Here is a 21,685-nt window from a genome sequence, read left to right on the forward strand (position 1 = left end):
TGAGGCCCTGGGTTCGATTCCTTGGCACCACATAAGCAAAAAGAAAAAAAGCCGGAAGTGGTGCTGTGGCTCAATTGGTAGAGCGCTAGCCTTGAGCTGAAGAGCTGAGGGACAGAGCCCAGGCTCAGAGTTCAGGCCTCATGACCGGACCCCCCCAAAAAAAAAAGAAATAAGAGAATAACATTTCTACAGATAATTTCTATAATGGCAGACAGTTCTATGTGTTTGTTAAAATGTTTATTACATGGTCTTTAGTATTTTATGCTAATAATGACCATAAATAATAGATTTTTAGCTTTTTTTTTTAATTTAATTTCATTTTATTTGTGAACATACTGTACAGAGGGGAGATTTTTAGCTTTTGTGTATCAAAGTCATTTGGGAACTGTCAGCAAATGTAAATTATAGTATCTCTTCTGGACAGGATTTTAATATGTAACCTGGGTTGATAATGTTGCTATAAGGCTCAGTTATGTTTTCATGGGGAGATCTGTATGGGAAAGAGGCTTGATTTTAGGGTTAATCAGCTGTAGTCATTTGCCAGCTAGATGATCTTGGACAGGATTCTTAATGTTTGGTAATCTAATTTTCTTTATGTCTAAAGTTTAAAAAGTCTGCCTTTTATTTGTCATTTGAATTAAGAATAAAATATCTAGGATTTCCTGGTACATTGACTGACTAATTAAATGTTATTCATAGTATATCATTTGATTTTTCTAATCATTGGTTCCCATCTCTGTCCTGAAAGTATACACTGAAGATAAGGGACAGCATTGCCTCCATTTATAGTTTTCCTTCCATAATGTGTTACTTTTGTAGCCACAGGTAGTGCTTCAGTGTGGTTGAGCACTAACTGATGCTAGAATTGTAAAACACATAGCTGGAAATTAACAGAATTACTGGTCATCTTAGTTTTAACAGTGCTTATGTTGTAATATATATCATAGTCATATTCCTATGTAAATTGTTCCTGATTCACATGATATCTTTGTTGGTATTTTGTGGTGTTCCTCAGAGTGTGTCATGCTTCTGTCTTCACAGAACAAGTTTGGAAACCTTTGCTCAGGAAAAGGTGTTCATAGGAACATTGCATTCATTCTTCCCTATTCTTCTGTGGTCTCAGTAAACAAGGCACTAAATTTGAAATGAGGATCTCTCTTGCACTTGCTCTTGTGTCTTAATATGTATGAAACTAGTTAATGTTTCATATATATATATATATATATATAAATATAAAATTTAATTTAATTATTTTCTACTGGAAAAAAATTTTGAACCTGAATTTACTTTCAGCTATTGGCGGGCAGAATTTTGTCTATCACTTCTCAGGTGATATGATCTAGGATGTTAGAAGCCCATGTGTGGGTTTTCCCTCTGTAGTTTCAAAACCAGAATGTTCTATTTTTTCCCCTTGTGGAAGGAGAAAGCAACAGTTTTGCACTGGAAGTAAAATTTAGGAAAAGGTAAGCTGCCAATGAGATCTAGAACCTTGTCCAAGAGAAGCAGAGCAGATGGTGGCCAGAGAACAATCTGTGAAGCATGTGAAGTTAAGAACTCGTCTGTAATGGGAAATGAAGGGCACTACTTTGGCTTGATTTACCTTTAAAAAAAATCTGTGGCTTCGGGGCTGGGAAGGTGGCTCAATGGTAAGAATGCTTGCCTTGCATGCATGAGGCCCTGAGTTCAATTCCTCAGCACCACATAAGCACAAAAAGCCGGAAGTGGCGCTGTGGCTCAAGTGGTAGAACGCTAACCTTGAGCTGAAGAGCTCAGGGATGGCGCCCAGACCCAGAATTCAGGCCCCATGACCAAAAAAAAAAAAAAAAAAAAAAAAAAAATGTGGCTTCTAATATGGTATTTGCAAGAGTTCTATAGCTGTTACCTAGACTTCTGTCAGCTTGCTTGTGCTAGAAGTGAGCTGTTATAAATTGACTGGTGGAGTCTGAGCCCAGGTCAGCCCAGTAAATTAATTAGAGTAGGTAGATATGTGGTTAACTAGAAACTTTAGGATTGTAAACTTTCTAGCACATAATAGACTTTTATAATCTTTTTTCCTGGAATTCATTCCTATTTTAGATACTGAAAAAATTTCAACTTGACTCTACCCTGTGCAATAACTTATGATATTACAGTGAAGCACCAAATAATGTTCCCTTTAACAGAATGCATTTCAAATTGTACAGTAGGATACTTAGCTTCTCTTTTTGATTTCTCAGGGCTGAGATTACAGGTATACACCATCACACCTAAGAGAATACATTTTTTAAAATTGATAAACAGAAATTTATTTCTTACAGTTGTAGATGTTAAGAATTTCAAGATGAAGCACCATCAGATCTGATGTTTGTTGGAGGCTTGCTTTGTCTTAAAGATCACATGATCTTTTTAGTTCTTTATTAACAGAGGATAAGGGAGCTCTCTCACTCAGTTGCCAGTCTCATCCATGAGTGCTCCATCCTTGTGGCTTCTTAAAAAAATTGATTTTTATTTTATTTTATTTATTTATTTTTTGGGTCCGGTCATGAGGCCTGAACTCTGGGCCTGGGTGCTGTCCCTCAGCTCTTCAGCTCAAGGCGAGCACTCTACCACTTGAGCCACAGCGCCACTTCTGGCTTTTTTCTTTTTGGGTATGTGGTGCTGAGGAATCGAACCCAGGGCCTCAAGCATGCAAAGCAAGCGCTCTACCACTGAGCCACCTTCCCAGCCCTCCAAAAGTTGATTTTTAACAAATTATCTTGGATAGTTGTACAGAGTAGTTTCAAAATCCACCCTCATGACTTAATCACCTCCTAAAGGCCTCCCTTCTTAATATTCCCACATGGGGGATTAAGTTTTAACCTATGAACTTTGGAGAAGCACACACAGATTGTAATATTAACTATATTGTGCTTTACGTTATCTTATCACATGAATACATTTTTTTTGGGGGGGGTCCGGTCGTGGGGCCTGAACTCTGGGCCTGGGCGCTGTCCCTCAGCTCTTCAGCTCAAGGCTAGCGCTCTACCACTTGAGCCACAGTGCCTCTTCCGGCTTTTTTCTTTTTGCTTATGTGGTGCTGAGGAATCAAGCCCAGGGCCTCATATATGCAAGGCAAGCGCTCTACCACTGAGCCACCTTCCCAGCCCTACATTTTTAAAAATAAATGCAATTCTGGCAGTATAAGTACAAAGCAAAAAACAAAAAGGAAAATGCAGTTAATAAAAAATCACCACTCAGATACCCATGTTAAGTGATCATTGTCCTATGGTATTCTTTATGCTTATATACAAAAAGAATACGTAAGTAGAAAATAAATTTTTTGCAATTATCTAGTGTGGGTAATAAAAATCAATAAAAAATATTGTGGTTTAGCCGGGTGTCGGTGGCTCATGCCTGTAATCCTAGCTATTTAGGAGGCTGAGATCTGAGGATTGCAGTTCAAAGCCAGCCCCTGCAGGAAAGTCTGTGAAACTCTTATCTCCAATAAACCAATAGAAAACCCGAAGTGGCGCTGTGGCTCAAGCAGTAGAGCACTGACCTTGAGCTGAAGAGCTGAGGGACAGCACCCAAGCCCAGAGTTTAAGCCCCACAAACGACCAAAAAACAAAACAAAACAAAAAATTAGTGGCTTATAACAACAAAATCCAGTAATTAATTCAGGCCTATAAGCCCTTTAATGTTAGCCTCGCCAGTTTCAGAACTGCCTCAGATGTGGAGAGTCTTTTAGGTATCTAATTTTAGTGGCTCATAGGTCAGCCAACCAACTGTTGCTTCCTACACTTCAGTACATATGGCCAACACTGTTTCCTTCTTCTGGAGGGACTTGCTGTTCTTTGTCCTTGGCTCATATGGGCATCTAGTGAAGACTCATGAGCAAACCAAGTATGTGCTGATACCCTTCATAGACCTGGCTGATTTCTCTTTGTACCTGGCTTAGGTATTTGGCTCGGGTAGGAGATCTTGAAGCCACTGACACTGAAGACCCAAATCTCAATTATGGACTTGTGGTAGACTGTGGGAGCAGTGGCTCCCGGATTTTTGTATATTTCTGGCCAAAACATAATGGGAACCCTCACGACCTGCTGGACATCAAACAAATGAGAGACCGCAACAGCCAACCTGTGGTTAAAAAAATCAAACCAGGTACTTATCAGAATACTTCTTGTAATTAATCTCTTCTTACCTACTATAGGCAGGAGAGAGACTTTGCAGGATCTGAGTAGTGGGAGCAATATCTCATTCCTTGTCACCCACTCATCTTGAACCAATAAAGAAGCAAACAAATAAATGTATGTTTAGGATTTTAATAAGAACATTATAAGATGTTAGTTTTCTACATCTTATGTAATCTGCTTCTCAAGTGTCGTATTTTACTTAAGGAATCTCTGCAATGGCAGACACCCCAGAACATGCCAGCGATTACCTTCGTCCTCTGCTGAGCTTTGCTGCTGCTCACGTGCCTGTGAAGAAGCACAAGGAGACCCCGCTTTACATCCTCTGCACAGCAGGCATGAGGCTTCTACCTGAGAGGTACGATGTTGGATGTGGATGCCATAGGGTTGAAGGGCCTGTTCTGTGCTTCATCTTTTGTGGCTCCCTTCTCTGGAGGTAGATGTGGTATGCCATGGAGAATTCACAGGGTACCTAAAGGCTTCCTGCTCAGAGATAGTGCACACCCACCTCTATACCCACTTACTGCCTCATCAGTCACTTAATCTTCCTATTACTTGCTGCCTTGGGGGCCAATATCTGTCTGAGTTTGCCGAAGGGTTGAATCACAAAGCATTGACTTTTAGAGAGCATCCAATGAACTGGGTAACTGCTGATGGGTAGCAGGAGAGCTCAGGTAGCAATGCTGCCTTTTACAGTGTCCTCTATGACCCTACCTGATTCCCAGTGATAACTAGTGAGTCCTTCCTCTTATAGCTACACAAATCTGTCTTCATCACCGTCAGCCTCAGTCAATCAAGTCTTTTCCATTTGACCTCAGCAATTCAGTCTAACATCTTGTCTCCTGATCATTCTTCCTGCTTTAGAAGAGCAGAAGAAAGAAGAGAAGGTTATATTTAGGTCAGAATCCTGCTTTGTGATTTGACAGTTCCTTGATCCCATCATACTTGCTATGGACATAGGGTAGGAGTGAACTCTCTGAACTTTGTTTTTTTGTGATTTTACCCGCCCTGGGTCATAGGGCTTGAATTCAGGGCCTGGGCACTGTCCCTGAGTCAGCTCTTTTGCTCAAGGCTAGTGCTCTACTACTTTGAGCCACTGGGACACTTCCTCTTTTCTGGGGGTAATTGGAGATAAAAGTCTCATGGGCTTTCTTGTCTGGGCTAGCTTTGAACCTGAGATCTCAGTCTCCTGAGCAGGATTACAGGCATGAGCCACCAGTGCCCAGCTGATCAAATCTTTAACCTATTTTTAAATAGATTATTATTATTACTACTATTACTACTGCTATAGAGTTGTAAGTTTCTTTTAGGTTTTGAAGATTAACCTCTAATTGGAAATGTGGTTTGTTGTTTTCATTTATTCTTTGACTGGTCTTTTTGCTCTGTTGATCATTTTTTTGTTGTTCAGAAGCTTTGCAGTGTGATATTGTCTCACTTTTTAGTTCAGTGCTGTTTGTTTGTTTTCTTAACTGTGTTTTTTTGTCTTTTCTTTTTTGGTACTTGGGACCAAACCCAGGATGTTGCACCTGCTAGGCAAGTACTTTGCCACTGAGCTACATCCCAGCTCTTGTCTGTGCTTTTGATGTTATATTAATGAAATCATTGACAACATTAATTTTAGAATCCTGCTTCCAAGAACAATCACAGTCTCATAGGCATTGAGTAGTTTTTATTACCTTAAATATTTTCCTTTGGTAAATAATAGTTCCCTTTTCCACAAATTTTCATATCTATATTTGGCCTTTTTAAAAAACAGTAACAAAAACCCCGTTCATATACATAAGACTTCATGTCAGACGAGATACCATTCAACAGTGCTGCTTTCAGTAGACTTCTTTCCTTTCATTTAAACAGTTTTTTTCTTTTTTGTTTTGTGATCTATGACACCCACCAGTCTTTCTTCCTGTTTAAACTCACAGCTAGTATCTTACGGTTGAAAAGCAGATTATTTATGCAGCCACTTGTCACCATGAGGTCCTTGCTTATTTCCTCATACATCTGGGTCCCTTACGAAATCTCAATTTGTTTTTACTTATTTTTAAAACCAAACCTTAAGTAGTATGATTTCAACCTCACTACATCACTTAAGGAAATCTTAAAGGTAAACTAGATCAAATTTTACATTCCTATTCCTCAGTCAAAACTGTTTCATTTTGTTTCACTTTCTTCTCTCTGTATAATCTGTATCTGATCTCCACAAAGTTACCATAATACTGCACATAAAATTTAGAATTTTGTTTCTGACGTAAATAGTATTCACACTGTAAAAAAAAAATTTTTTTTTAGAAAGTCTGGGAAGAGAATAGTTGACACAAGATGGAGATGCCATTTCAAAGTGTCTGAATGGCCCCAAGTCTTCCAAGAGGAGGGCCAGGAAAAAGATGATCCAGAGGCCAGAGAGGCAGAGTCACTGGCAGGGTTATCTAGAGGCATCTGATTAGTGGTTTGGTTACCTTTATGTGTCTGGAGCAAAAGAGACTATTGCCTCATCTGGCATGGCCCAGCATGACCCAGCATTGTTGCTGTCAAAGAAGTTTCCACCAAAACAAAATCCACTGCATAACTCCACTCCATTTGTCTAGGATGTTAGCTGTCAGTGTGGAAGCTCTGAATACTAATTTTTATCTTATTGAGAATTTTTAAAGAAACGTGACATACTTTTTACTTGTCTTCTGATCATCTCCCAATAACGCATACCCCTATTCTGGGTTTTATGAGATTATTGCTGCCTCTTAGGACAAGTTAGTTGTTGATGTAAGTGTGACTATCATTGCAAGAGCCTGTTTTGTATGATTAATGATTTACTACCTTGTTAGCATTTGTGAATAATATTTAATATGTGGTTGAGTCACCCAGATTGTATTTTGAATTTATTAGAACTTAGTCTGTTTTCTCTGCCAACAGCCAAATAGGATTTTCCTACTCTTTAATTTTGTAATAGAAACACCCTTGAAAAATTACAAAGATATTCACAGAATAATATTTCACCCTCCCAATTTTTTATATTAACTTCAGTAGTTACCAATATTTTGTCATGAAAAATTTTAAGAATAAATCCCATTGAATTTTAAAAATTCAATATGAAGTACATGAAGTTTTGTTTTGTTTTTACATGATGTAATCATATTACACATACTATTTTTGTAACCTCGTAAAATTCAACCAAGTATATTGAACATCTTTTTAACTCATATATGTAGCTATAAATTGACCTCATTTCTTTTATATTATTTCTGGTTTTCCAATATTATAATAAATTATTTTATCATATTCCTCTCTTCATTCCTTGGAATAATTTCTGAAAGTGTAATAGCCAGGTCAAAGGTCAATAAGCACATTTAAAATTTTGGAGCAGGGGCTGGGAAGGTGGCTCAGTGGTAAGAATGCTTGCCTTGCATGCATGAGGCCCTGGGTTTGATTCCTCAGCACCACATAAGCAGAAAAAAGCCGGAAGTGGCACTGTGTCTCAAGTGGTAGAGCGCTAACCTTGAGCTGAAGAGCTCAGGGATGGTGCCCAGACCCAGAGTTCAGGCCCCACGACCGACCAAAAACAAAAAAATTTTTTTGGAGCAATCCTGGATTATTGCTCTTTAGAAAAGTGGTATTGGTAATTTACATTGCAAACAGTAATGAAGGTTGGTGACCATTCTTCCCTGTCATCATCAGAATAAACAAGGTCTCCCCTACAGGTAGCTTAGAAGTACACCTTATCAGGAGATAACACACGCTCTTGTTTTCTATGAACTTTTTATAAGACTTTAGTCTGTGTAACAGTGAACTCTTCTAGACACTATACATGACATATTGGGAAATTATTACCTCAAGTATAACTCTCTACTTATATGTGCTAACAATATACTTCACTAAGTCATAGTCACCACTGTCTGAGTCAGTAGCTTATTTTTTTCCCAATACCAAGACTTGAGCCCTCTTGTTCTTGCTCACACATGGCTGGCACTCTACCACTTGAGCCATGCCTTTTTGCTGGTTAGTTGGAGACAGACTTTTGGACTTTCCTGCCTCAAACTATAATCTTCACATCTCAGCCTTCTCAGTAGCTAGGGTTATTAGCATGTGTCACTAGTGACTGGCTTCTATAGAATATTTTTATAATGAATAATTTAAAAAAAACAAGAAAATGGCTGTCTCAGGACCTGAGCACTGTCCCTTAGCTTTTTCACTCAAAACTGGTATTCTACCACTTGAGCCACACTGCCACTTTTGGCTTTTTTTCTGGTTAATTGAAAATAAGAGTTTCAAAGACTTAAATGCCCAGGCTGGCTTCAAATTATGATCCTCAGATCTCAAACTTCTGAGTAGGTAGGATTACAGACATGAGCCACTGGTACCTGGATGGGAGGAAGAAAAGAAGGAAATTTATTTCTTATTTGATTTCTTATTTGACTAGCTAAACTAATTAATGCATTCATTTAGAATCAAGGTCTTATTATGAAGTTAGTTAGACTGGTCTAGATCTCACAATTTTGCCTTAGTCTCCCCAAAGTGCTGGGATTACAATAGGCATGAGCTACCATTACCAGCACATTTTCAACCACCATTTTCCCTAGATTCATACTAATATTTGCAGCTTTGTTTTGGTTTTTCTTTGATAATACTGTTGACATACTTAAGACATTAAGAGAAAAACCACCTCAGATATTACATTTTAGATGTCATCTCTGAATTGGAAATGATGTTATACACTTTGGATTTTGAACCTGATCTGAGGTGGGTTTTTTCATGATAAGATTTTTATTAAGGAAAAAGAAACATCTTGAAATACAGAGATTAAGAAGTTAATTGTTAGCTTATGTAAAGGATTGCATAAAAGCTTATGGAACTAAGAGAACTATGCCTTGTGATGCAAGGCATTGTGGTTTTTTTATGTTTTTCTTTTTCTATTTATTTATTTTATTTTATTTTTTTGTCAGTCGTAGGGCCTGAACACTGTCCCTCAGCTCCTCAGCTCAAGGCTAGTGCTCTACCACTTGAGCCACATTACCACTTCCGGCTTTTTCTGCTTATGTGGTAGAGGAATTGAACCCAGGGCTTCATGCATGCAAGGCAAGCACTCTACCACTGAGCCACTTCCCCATTCCATATAAAGCAATGTTTGTGCACTATGAAAAATCTGAGGGTGTGTTCTTCAGCTTACATCTTTCTTTTGCAGTAATTAGAATTAAGGCAGTTACATGTGTTTTGTAGATTACTAATCTGTGCTGTAATTTCCTATAGTTTATTCATACCCTCTGAGAGGCATGGAACCATCTCAGATTTTAAGTTTGTATAAGGGGAAAGTATACTACTATTACCATATTACTCTTTAAATTGGAGACTATACTTTGAAGGCAGTTTAAACCTTTGAAAGCAGAGGAGATTCACCAAACAGTAGCAGAGCTGGACAAGTAGATGAGATAGATGAACAATGATACAATAAGAATAAGAAGAAAGACGAGTGAGGCAATTTTTTTTATTGTGAAAATACTGTACAGATACAATTACATGGGCAAGATAATGAGTACATTTCTTATCAAGCATTGTAGCCTCCTCCTTTGTTTCCCTTTCCCATCCCTTCCCATCCTCCCTGGCCCCCCAACCCAATCCTCCTTGCCCTCCCCCCCCCCACCAAAGTTGTAAAATTCATTTTTGACATAACGACTTGTACATCTCATTGTTGCAATGGGTCCACCTGTATCCCTATTTAAACGATTTGAAGTGAGGCAATTTTTGAAAAGAGAACTGTTTCTTCACCTTTTACTTTATGAGATGGGGGTCTGTCTCCCTGTGTTACATATGTTTAAACAGACTTATTGCCTCAGCCTCCTGAGTAGCTGGGACTACAGGTTAAATAAATACTTGGTGAGAAAATAATTAATGATTTACTTTTGGATTTTTTTTTTTTTTTCAGGAAGCAGTTGGCTATCTTGGCTGACCTAGTGAAAGATTTACCACTGGAGTTTGACTTCCTCTTTTCACAGTCTCAGGCTGAAGTGATCTCTGGGAAGCAGGAAGGTACTGGGCCTGGAGTGGGAGGTGTGTGTGTGTGTGTGTGTGTGTGTGTGTGTGTGTGTGTGTGTGTGTGTGTGTGTGTGTGTGTGTGTGTGTGTGTGTGTGTGTGTGTGTGTGTGTGTGTGTGTGTGTGTGTGTGTGTGTGTGTGTGTGTGTGTGTGTGTGTGTGTGTGTGTGTGTGTGTGTGTGTGTGTGTGTGTGTGTGTGTGTGTGTGTGTGTGGTTTTTCTCCAGGGACTGGGCCTGGAGTGGGAGCTGTGTGTGTGTGTGTGTGTGTGTGTGTGTGTGTGGTTTTTCTCCAGGGAATTTTCTTGATCCTGCTTTGCAGTTTCTTTGTATATTTTGTATTGGTAACTGTCAAATCAGTCAAAAAGACTGCTGCTTTAGGATTTTTAACTATACTACACACCGTAGTTAGAATATATTAGTATTTAATGACAATTTCAAATAGATTTTTGGTTAGCTAATTGTACTTTTATAAACTTAAAAAGTTCTAGGAACTGGATCAGATTTACCAAATTCAAGTGTGAAGCAAATTATTAAACTAAGGGAAACTAATTTCAGGTAATGATTAGGACTTTGTCATGTCCTGGGCTCTCACTTTATTGTAATTCCTATGAAGCTTTTATGCTTCCCTAAATATTGGCACTGTTGGGTTTATACTTTGGAGTGGAGTTGAATATGTGTTCCCTTGTGGCTCAGCTGTGGCCAGTATGATGAATTTCTCCATTTCTTTAGAAGGGAGAGATAGTATATGTCTTCTACTTGTAGTTCATCAAAAGGAAAAGATTTATCTCTTTAAATTTCAGTCCTAAAATTCTGTATTCCTCTTCCTCCTCCTCCTCTTCTTCTTCTTCTTTTTCTTCTTTTTTTTTTTTTTGTTTTGTTTTGGTGGTATTGAGGGTATTGTGTTTTCTAGTCTGGCACTCCTGAACTATGCTTCTGGCCCTTTTTTGGCTATTTTGGAGATAAAGTCTAGTGAGCTTTTCTGCTGGCCTCAAACTGAGGTCCTCCAGATTTCAGCCTTGTGAGCAGCTAGGATTAAGATATAAGCCACTAGTGGCCAGCTCCGTTTTCTTCTTCAAGTTGTATTTCTTCTCATTCTACCAAGTGCTTCCTGTGGTTGCTTCTGTATCCAGGGCCAAGAGGCAGGATGACAGAAAGAAGAAAGCAGGCAGCATGAGTTGGCTCTCCACACTTGAGTCTATAGCTTCTGTGAGCAGAGGAAAGAATTAGCATCCTTTAGAGTTTTAGGTACCTGACCAGGCTGTACCTCTGGCCTGCCATAGGACTGCCTGAGTAGGAGAGAACACAGTAAAGGGTCAGAGAGGGGTTTTCAATCCTTTCTCTTTGAAGTCTCCTTTTTTAACTCCTTAAGACCAAAAGGAAAGGTCTTAAAAGTTTTCTTAGCCAGGTGCTGGTGGCTTATGTCTGTAATCCTAGCTACTCAGGAGGCTGAGATCTGAGGATCACAGTTCAAAGCCAGCCCTGGCAGGAAAGTCTGTGAGGCTCTTATCTCCAATAAACCACTAGAAAATCAGAAGTGGCGCTGTGGCTCAACTGGTAGAATACTCACCTTGAGCTGAAGAGCACAGGGGCAGCACGCAAGCCCAGCACGCAAGCTCCACGACTGACAAAAAAAAAAAAATAGTTTTCTTTGTCCACACCTAATGCATGTGGGCATGTTTCAAACAGCTTTTGAGTACAGGCCAAGCAAGAGGAAAAATAGGGTTCTCACTTAAAGGCTTGGAGGTATTTGAAATTCTGGTCTCTTTCTAAGTATGCCCACTATCTTTCTTTCATTTCCAGAATTCTCAAAGAGCTGGTCTCTGTATTCCATCTAGAGTTTTCATTGTACCTCTGAGAACGCCGAGATTCACTCTTTTTCTTTTTTTTTTTTTTTTCTTTTGTATTGCCAGTGATTGAACACATGGCCCTGTGCCTGCTAGGCAAGCTTCTGCTATGTTCTACATGCCCAGCCCTGAACACATTTTTTAATATTTATTTTTACAGTTAGTTTCTATTCATTGCAGGAAACTTGGAAAATGGAAATAATTTTTAGAGTGTGAGGATAAAATAAGATTAAAATATTTAAGGGGTTGAGGATACAGCTCAGTGCACCAGGACCTAGTTTATTGCAAAGAAAGAAAGCAAGAAAGAAAGAGAAAGGAAGGAAGAAAGAAAGGAATGAAGGAAAGAAGGAAGGAAGAAGGAAAAAAAGAAAGCAGGAAAGAAAGGAAGGAATGAAAGAAACTTATTCTTTTTTTTTTCTTTGCCAGTCCTGGGGCTTGAACTCAGAGCCTGGGTACTGTCTCTAAGCTTCTTTTGCTCAAGGCTAGTACTCTACCACTTGAGCCACAGTCATGCTAGGCAAACACTGTACCACAAAGCCACATTTTCAGCCCAACACAGTTTAAAATCCAAACCCTGAGAGTATAGAATACTGTAATTTCTTTTTTTTTCCTAGGAGAAAAGAGAAAAAAATTGACCTGGGAGAAAGATGTAAATATGATACAGCAGTCAATAATTAAGAGAGACCTTTTCTTACTCTTTCCTTAGGGGTTTATGCATGGATTGGAATCAACTTTGTTTTGGGAAGATTTGACCATGAAGATGGTGAGTAACACTGTTATAATTCCTTAAAGATTGAGGGTTTAAGTCAGAATCTAGCAGTAGTGTTTAAGTTCTAGTTTGAGGATGCTTTTATTTTTTTCTTTTTTAAAACTTATATTCCTTCATTTCCAGTTCCAATTTGTTATTTCTTTTAGCATTTTGGTTTTTTTTGAATGTTTTTTTAATATGGAAAGTTCCACACATTATAAAAGTAAATAGTAAAATGAACTGTATGGATTCATTACCCAGATTCAACAATTATTAACATTTGTCTTTTTAAAAAAATCTGTACTACACATTTCCCTGCTACCCCCCAATTGTGTTAGTCAGACCTACCTACCTACCTTCCTTCCTTCCTTCCTTCCTTCCTTCTTCCTTCCTTCTATTTTTCTTCTTTCTTCCCTCCCATCTTCTTTCTTTCCTTCCTTTCTTGTTTCACAATGTAGCCCATGTTGGCCTTAGAACTTGAAATTCCCTGCCACAGCCTGGACATTACTGGATTGCCAGCATGCCCAGAATTTCAAAACAAAATTCCACAGTGCTATTTAAAAACATAACAAAATGGCTTATACCTTTATTCCTAGCTACTTAGGCTAAGATCTGAGGATTGAAGTTCAAAGTCAACCTGGGCAGGTAAAAGTCCATGAGATTCTTATCTCTTAACCACCAGAAAGCCAGAAGTAGAGTGTGTCTCAAGTGGTAGGATGCTAGCCTTGGGTTAAAAAAAAAAAAAAGTTCAGGGACAGTGCCCAGGCCCTGAATTCAAGCCCCGGGATTAGCACAAAAAGCTAGACATATTCTTCCCTCCCTCTCTTCCTTCCTTCTTTCCTCCCTTCTGTATTGGAAATTGAACCCTGGGCTTCTCACATGCTAGGCAAACACTCTGCCACTGAGCCATACTCCTAGGTCTCGTTGTCTTTAAGAATACCTCTAAGCCAGGGGCTGGTGACTCACACCCATAATCCTAGCTTCTGAGGAGCACAGTTCAAAGCCAGCCTGAGCAGGAAAGTCTATGGGACTTATCTCCAGTTAACCAGAAAAAAAAAAAAAAGAGCTGTGGCTCAAAGTGGTAGAATGCTAGCTTTGAACAAAAAAGTTCAGGGACAGTGCCCAGGCTCTGAGTTCAAGCCCCATGACAAAAAGAAAAAAAAAAAGAAGAATACCTTCCAGTTTGCTCCTGTACCCTTTAACACAATTATAGTATTCTTGTAGTTCTCCTGCTGGTGACATACCAAGGTGTTCCATCTCATCTCACATACTTTCTACCCTTAGCCTAGCATTGGCCATTTTAAAAAGGAAACCTGTTTTCTTTTCATGGAAAACATCTTGGCTTAGATGCCAGTGGTGTTCTTTGCCTCCTTGTTAGCATTGCTTCTAAGTTTTTCAATGAGCAAAGCTAGGAAATATGTACTTTTTTTTAAGGAAGAGAAAAAAAAAACTATGAGTTTATAGTGATATTTGTGTCTCATTTTTAAGATGATAAAGGTAAGTTTATTTTACATAAAATGTTTGTGTATTTTGTATTCTCTTTTATGCTCAACCTTTGTTCCTAAATGTATTGACATACTACTTTAAATAATTTAAGAATAATACCAATGATATTAACAATATGACTATTAGAATTTAAAGGATTTTTTTTTTTTTTTTGCGGTCATGGGGCTTGAACTCTGGGCTTTGGGCACTGTCCCTCAGCTCTTCAGCTCAAGGTGAGCGCTCTACTGGCTATTAGAATTTAAAGTGTTGGCTATTTTTGTCTTTTGAATATTTCCCACTATCATGTTTAAATCACTTGAAATTTATTGTTGTTGTTGTTTTGGTGGACTAGAGCTTGAATTCAGGGCCTTGACACTGTCTCTGAGCTTTTTTGCTCAAGGCTAGCACTCTACCACTAAGCCACACCTGCCACTGGTACCTAAGTCTCAGACTTTCCTGCCCAGGCTGGCTTTGAGACACATTCCTCAGATCTCAGCCTCTTGAATAGCTAGGATTATAGCTGTGAGCCACTAGCACTCCACTTGTTTTCTGATTTTTAAGGCAATACTGTAGATTTTGGGGTTTTGTTGGAGTTAATTTTGGTTTTTCATTCTTAGAGTCTTCTTGTTCCCTTATCATTTCAGAATCAGATGTTGAGACTTCTCAGGAATCAGCAGCAGGACGAAGAAGGACAGTAGGGATCCTGGATATGGGAGGAGCCTCTCTCCAGATTGCTTATGAAGTTCCCACCTCTGCCTCTCTCCTGCCTCCGAAACAGGTATTTTGCCATTTATGGAAATTCAGTTTGAAATTTGAGGGAACAAATACATTAAAAAATTACATTAGACAAATCTGGCAGCATCCAAATATTTGTTCAGATATTTGCTAGGGTAGATTATCTTGAATATGTTTTCTTTCTGAGCTTCAGTGTTATATAGTGTAAAAAAAGGCATAGTAATAATATTTACCTCGTAACATTTAAGAATGAAATAATACCATGGAGTCTAGCGCACCCACTTACCCACTTGCCAGTTCATACCAAGTATTTGATACATTTTAGCAGTCACAGTCAATACTATGTATCTCCTTGGGGTGCCTAGAGAGTAAATTTAATACTGTAAATCCTGGAGCACACTACTTGATACATACTTACTGTTTAGCAAATGGTATTGCCTTTTCCTGCAGTCTTCCTTCCCTGGGCTTCTAATACTCCTTACCTATTAGAACATGAAAAATGTATTTCAAGAAAGAAGTAAGCCAGGTGCCAGTGGCTCACACCTGTAATCCTAGCTACGCAGGAGGCTGAGATCTGAGGATCATGGTTCAAAGCCAGCCCTGGTAGGAAAGTCTGTGAGACTCTTATCACCAATAAACTACTAGAAAACTGGAAGTGGCGCTGTGGCTCAAGTGGTAAGCACTCGCCTTGAGCTGAAGAGCTGAGGGACAGTGCCCAAGCCCAGAGTTCAAGCCCCATGACTGACACCAACAACAAAAAAGTATCATTGTGGAGAGAAAAGAGGTATTTGAATATCTAGTATTACAAGAAATAAGACCTCTTAGTTTTATTGTCTCTCAAAGCTTGTAATCTGTCAATGGAGATAGCCCATGACCTCAGGCAGTCAGTCCATAATGGAGCTATAATTTGAGCCAAACCAGGACTTTTCAACCTTACCACCATTGGTATTTGAGGCTTGATAATTTTGTTTGTTTGATTACAGATACTCTACCACTTATGCCTCCTTTTACTTCAGCTATTTTTTGGGTAGGGCCTCCTAACTATTTATCCAGTCTGGCTTCTAACCACACAGCCTCCCATATAGTTGGGATTATTGATGTGAACCACCACTCCTGACCTGTGGGTCAAGGTGAGGTCTTGCTAATGTTTTGTCTCTGTTGGCCATCAATTGCCATACTCTTAACCTCTACAATTACCTTGGATTGTAGGCATGGGGTCATCATGCTTGGCCAGGAGCCAAATAATTCTTTATTGTGTGTGGCTGTTTATTTTATTATGCTTATTAGCATTCCTGAGCTTTACCAAATGACCCCACTCCCTCCATTTGCAACATTCAAAAGTCTGTCTAACCAGAACAATTCCTACCCTGCCCACCAAAATGTCTACCTTTTATGCAAGGTGGGGCATTTACTGGGCTTAAGATGATAGAAGGAGCTGGCCACTGGTGACTCATGCCCATAATCCTTGCTAATTACTAGGCAAAAATCTGAGGATTGATGCCGACCTTGACAGACAAATTTATGAAACTGTTATCACCAATTAAGCAGCAAAAAGCAGGAAGTGTAAATATGGCTCAAGTGGAATAGTGCCAGCATAAGCAAAAAAGCAAAAAGCAGAAGGACTAAGTTCAAGTCCAGTACTAACACACACACACACACACACACACACACACACACACACACACACACACACACACACACACACACACACACACGATGCATTTTAATGCTTAGTAAAAGAGGAAAGGAATTCTTGACATTTAAAAAAGTGTTCTAAATTCTGGAATATCTAAGATATTTTTGTGCCATTCACAATTGTATAACCATCACTTCTGAATTCCAGAACATTTTCACCCCTCAACGAAAGTCTGTATTCCTTAGCAGTTATTACCAGCCCCATCCCTGACCATGAGTCTATGTTTTACCTCCATGGATTTGCCTACACTAAGTCTTTCATATCAATGAAATCATACAATGTGGCCATTTATGTCTGCCTCTTATTTAGCAAAATAATTCCAAGATTCATTTATGTTTAGCATATATCAATACTTTATTGCTCTTGATGGCTAAATTGCATTCCATTTTATGACCATGCTATGTTTCTCCTGTACATTCATCAGTTGATAGACAATTAAGCAGCTTCCATTTTTTGGCTCTTATGGATAATACTGAGATGAACAAATTTTTGTATAGATATACACATTTTCAGATCTCTTGGGTAGATGCCTAAGAATAATGGTGCTATGTACAATTACAGTTTTACAAATTAGAAATAAATAGTAGCCAGGTGCTGGTGGCTCACTCCTGTTATCCTAGCTTCTTGAGGGAGGCTAAAATCTGAGGATTGTGGTTAGAAGCCAACCGGGCAGAAAAAAGTCTCTGTGAGACTTATTTCCAATTAACCAATCAAAAACTGGAAGTAGAAATGTCATTCAAAGTGATATAACACTAGTCTTGAGCAAAAGAGCTCAGGGACAGCATCCAGGCCCTGAGTTCAAGCCACACAACCACTACAAAACAAAACAAAACTGAATGAATAGCTAAAAAAAAATAATAATAATAATTTTTCAATAATCTATATAGACCAAAGCTGCACAGTGCACAAATGGGAATGGGTATGAGGATAAACAGGAATAAGCAAGCAAACAAACAAATTAAACTTTCTCACTGCCCAAACCTGTCATAAGGAATATTGGAACCTCTAAAATAGTTTTGGAACTTGAATAGTTTGAGAAAAGACCATAGAATACATCTCATAATAATGCTTCAAATTGCTTTTTTATTAAAGGAATTTTCCCTATAATTATGAAAATAGCACATTCCCATTGTAGAGAACTGGAAAATATAGAGAAGTACATGCCAGAAAATGACATCAACTGTAATAATTCTACCTCCTATAACTATAGATAATGGTTGAGCTCCTAATTTGGTGTTTGGTCTCCAACTTGGCCTCTTATTTGTACTTTCGGTTCAGTCTTATTATATGCCTTGTAAAGTAAAGCTATGAAGATAAAAGGAAACTCCTAAATATTTTAAAGAAGAGTCGGGAAATGAGGGTGTGTTAGAATGCCATAGCTTTGTAGACATAAGTGAAAACTAAAATTTCTTTAATCTTGTAGTTTTTTTTCTTGCCTGTCCTAGAGCTTGAACTTAGGGCCTGGGCATTGTCCCAGGCTAGCACTCTTATCACCAGAGTCACAGCTTCACTTACAGCTTTTTTTTTTTTAATTCCTTTTTTGTCTTGACATTATATGACAGGAAGAAGCTGCCAAGATCTTGCTAGCTGAGTTCAACCTGGGCTGTGATGTGCAGCACACTGAACATGTTTACAGGGTTTATGTCACAACCTTTCTGGGTTTTGGTGGCAACTTTGCCCGTCAGCGCTATGAAGACCTCATGCTGAATGAAACTCTACACAAAAACAGGTATATTTAACATGGGATCTAAGTTTCTAAAATTGAATGCCATCGTACTGCAGGTATGAAGTCAGATAAGTCCTTTCTTTCACTTTTTTTTGGGGGGGTGGGGGTCGGTTGTGAGGCCTGAACTCGGGTCTGGGCGCTGTCCCTCAGCTCTTCAGCTCAAGTCTAGTGCTCTACCACTTGGGCCACAGTGCTACTTCTGGCTTTTTCTGTTTATGTGATGCTGAGGAATTGAACCCAGGGCCTCATGTATATAAGGCAAGCACTCTTTCACTAAGCCACCTTCCCAGCCCTCCTTTCTTTCACTTTGTTTCTGACAACCTTCATGCCAGTGGGCTAGCATCTCCTTCTTAGAGACCTTCTGTCAAGACGTGACTGGGCAGGAGTGTATCCTGCTCTTCAATATTAGGACTTGTAAAACATGTAGCAGCTTATTGTGATCTCTTGTGGATCTTCCACCCAGACGCGGCATAAATCATATCTGATTTAAAATATGCAGTATAATGCCACACCTAGCAGTTCCTTCTTGACAATAGGGCTCAAAACATGTCTGATGATTTGTAGTAGAGTAAGTCATCTTAGACAAGGTTATGTTAAAACAATACAGAGCTGGAGGTATGTTCAATTGTAAAGCACTTATGCAGAAAGCTTGAAACCTTGAGTTCAAAACATAGTACTGCCCCCAGAAATCAAGAGCACTTGCTTAGCATGCAAAGACCTTGGGGTCAGTCTCCAGTTCCCCCCCCCCCCACCTCCAAAAAAGTGGAGAATATCTGTACGTCTGTAATTTACCTTTGATGGGCTAGGCATGGTGATGTGCAATTGTAATCCCAGCTACTCTGGGGTGGAGATCACTGTGATCATAATTTGAGGCCAGCCTGAGCAAAATGATGAAGAGACCCCCATCTCATCTCAACTAACAAGCTGGGTATGGTGGTCACCTAAGATATGCTAGATGCATAGGAGGATCATGGTATAAAGCTAGTCCCAGGTAAAATTGTGAGATTCTATTCAAAAATAAGTGAGTAGAGCACTTGCCTAGCAAGCATGAGGCCCTGAATAGTTCAAAACTGCAGTATTGTTAAAAGAAACTACAAACAACAAAAGCTTTTAAAAGATCTCTCATCAAGTCCAGAATAGCCAGTTTTTCCTCCAGGGTTGTTCAGAGCACAGATTCTTTATTTGAGTACCAGATGAAGCAGTTAGGCCATCATATATAGTTGTGAATGTTTTTGTTTGAGTATTTAAAATTGTTACTTGGGCTGGGAAGGTGTCTCAGTGGTAGAGTGCTTGCCTTGCATGCATGAGGCCCTGGGTTCAATTCCTCAGTACCACATAAGCAGAAAAAGCCGGAAGTGGTGCTTGGCTCAAATGGTAGAGTGCTAGCCTTGAGCTGAAGAGCTGAGGGACAGCACCCAGGCCCAGAATTCAGGTCCCATGACCGACAAAAACAAAAAAACAAAAACCAGAAAACAATAAAATTGTTGCTATGTGTATTGAAGGAAAGCATAGCATCCTGTTCTACCATAATATTATCTATACTCATACATTTAGCTGGTATTTTGGTGAACCCCCTTTGTAATATTTTCTCCTTAATTATCAGTTGTCCTACATTGAAAGCATATTGAAGAAAATACTTCCCCAATTAGTCTCTTTAATTTTTTTAAGTCTCTATCACTAACAGTTCCAGGTGCTTTGGGAAAATCTTGGTGTTTTAGAAGATGGATGATTACATCAAGCAGTGTATTTATGTTCTCAAAGTCCTGCTAAGTCCATACAACTGTGGCTTGAGCTGTGGTGCTCACATTGCTTCTGCCAGACTATGATGGCTGAAGGGCATTTGATATGAGTTTCACAGGCGATTTAGTTTGTTGCTTTCTCTCTAGCCACTGTGCTTCCTTTTCCATTTTCTTCTTTTGTTGTTCTACTGTTCTTTTTCTGCTTGATATTTTGTGTTGCCTCTAGGCTTCATGCCAGCCTGCATCATCTTCTCATGCACTGGTATTTTCTGGCTAAGTGTCTAATTCACCTACTTCAGGAGATTGAGGGGTAAACGGTAAAGCTTGTGTAGCTGCCAATTGACTAGAGAAACCCTTACTTCCAGGCATGGTTCTCTCTTAAAAGGATTTTCTGAATTTTCCTTGTATTTCATGACATGCCGTAAAACATTCAGATTCTAGTTGTCCCAAAGAATTCTGTTAAGTTGCTATCTTATTATTTTCTCTGCTTACAGGTATATCTTCATCCCAGGAAGCCCAGTCTTTCACATCTGTTTCAGAACTTACGAATAATCAACTACTGTTACAGATTTATTTGTTCTCCATTTAATTTCTGTTCTTAACCAGATCTGTGAGACTAGGAGTACTTGACAAGTCTAGACTGAAGAACCAGAACTGTGTGATGGCCATGGAGGGAATCAGATTCTCTCTGTCTCCTGCCCACTCAGAGCCTCCAAGGTCATAATTCCCTAGAGCAGGTGCTCCATGTGTTGTAACAACAGGCACTGTTCATTCAAAGCCTGGCATTGCTGCTATGCTAGATGTGTTGACTATAGGGTTAAGTACAATAGATCATTGACATAGTTCTCTTCTTTTTACTTTAAAAATTTTTATTATTATTAAAAAGGCAAGATATAGAAGGGTTATAGTTACATAAGTCAGGTAAAGAGTACATTTCTTTTTGGACATTCTCTCACTATCTCCCAGTTTTTCCCTGTGCACAAGATATCTGTGCAGAGCATTAGAGTTCCTAGATGAGGTTCCGTTCATTGTCTCATGTTTTGTTTGTTTTGTGACAGATTGCTGGGCCAGAAGACAGGCCTGAGTCCCGACAATCCATTTCTGGATCCCTGTCTGCCCGTGGGACTCACAGATGTGGTAGAGAGGAACAGCCAGGTCCTGCATGTCCGAGGAAAGGGAGACTGGACCACTTGTGGGGCGATGCTGAGCCCCCTGCTGGCTCGCTCCAACACCAGCCAGGCCTCATTGAATGGCATTTACCAGTCACCAATTGACTTTAATAATAGCGAGTTCTATGGCTTCTCTGAGTTCTTTTACTGCACAGAGGATGTGCTGCGCATTGGAGGCCGCTACCACGGGCCAACATTTGCTAAGGCTGCTCAGGTAACTCATTAATATAAAGATGACTCATGCTGGCAGCAGCTACTTCTTAGATGCCTAGCTTTGTGCTAGGCACTGGGCAGAAGGCTTTGAATGCATGATCTCACTCAATTCTTTGCAAGGGCTCTATGAGCCAACATTTTACAGACAAGAAAGCAGATTTA

At 39.3% G+C, this 21,685-nt stretch overlaps 1 protein-coding gene across 1 annotated transcript in view; it reads left to right on the forward strand.

Moving 5' to 3' along the window:
• LOC138826208 (ectonucleoside triphosphate diphosphohydrolase 7-like) overlaps window positions 1–21,685 on the forward strand; it is a 39,564-nt gene that overhangs the window by 5,966 nt on the left and 11,913 nt on the right. Inside the window, exons 4-10 of the mRNA XM_070021385.1 lie at window positions 3,917–4,122; window positions 4,359–4,509; window positions 10,060–10,163; window positions 12,719–12,775; window positions 14,890–15,023; window positions 18,239–18,405; window positions 21,200–21,524. Of these exons, the coding sequence (XP_069877486.1) occupies window positions 3,917–4,122; window positions 4,359–4,509; window positions 10,060–10,163; window positions 12,719–12,775; window positions 14,890–15,023; window positions 18,239–18,405; window positions 21,200–21,524 (1,144 nt within the window). The remainder of the gene's footprint in view (window positions 1–3,916; window positions 4,123–4,358; window positions 4,510–10,059; window positions 10,164–12,718; window positions 12,776–14,889; window positions 15,024–18,238; window positions 18,406–21,199; window positions 21,525–21,685) is intronic.

This window comes from Dipodomys merriami, unplaced genomic scaffold (genome assembly GCF_024711535.1).
Source record: "Dipodomys merriami isolate MVZ:Mamm:240054 unplaced genomic scaffold, mDipMer1.0.p SCAF_14, whole genome shotgun sequence".
NCBI classification, from domain to species: Eukaryota; Metazoa; Chordata; class Mammalia; order Rodentia; family Heteromyidae; genus Dipodomys; species Dipodomys merriami.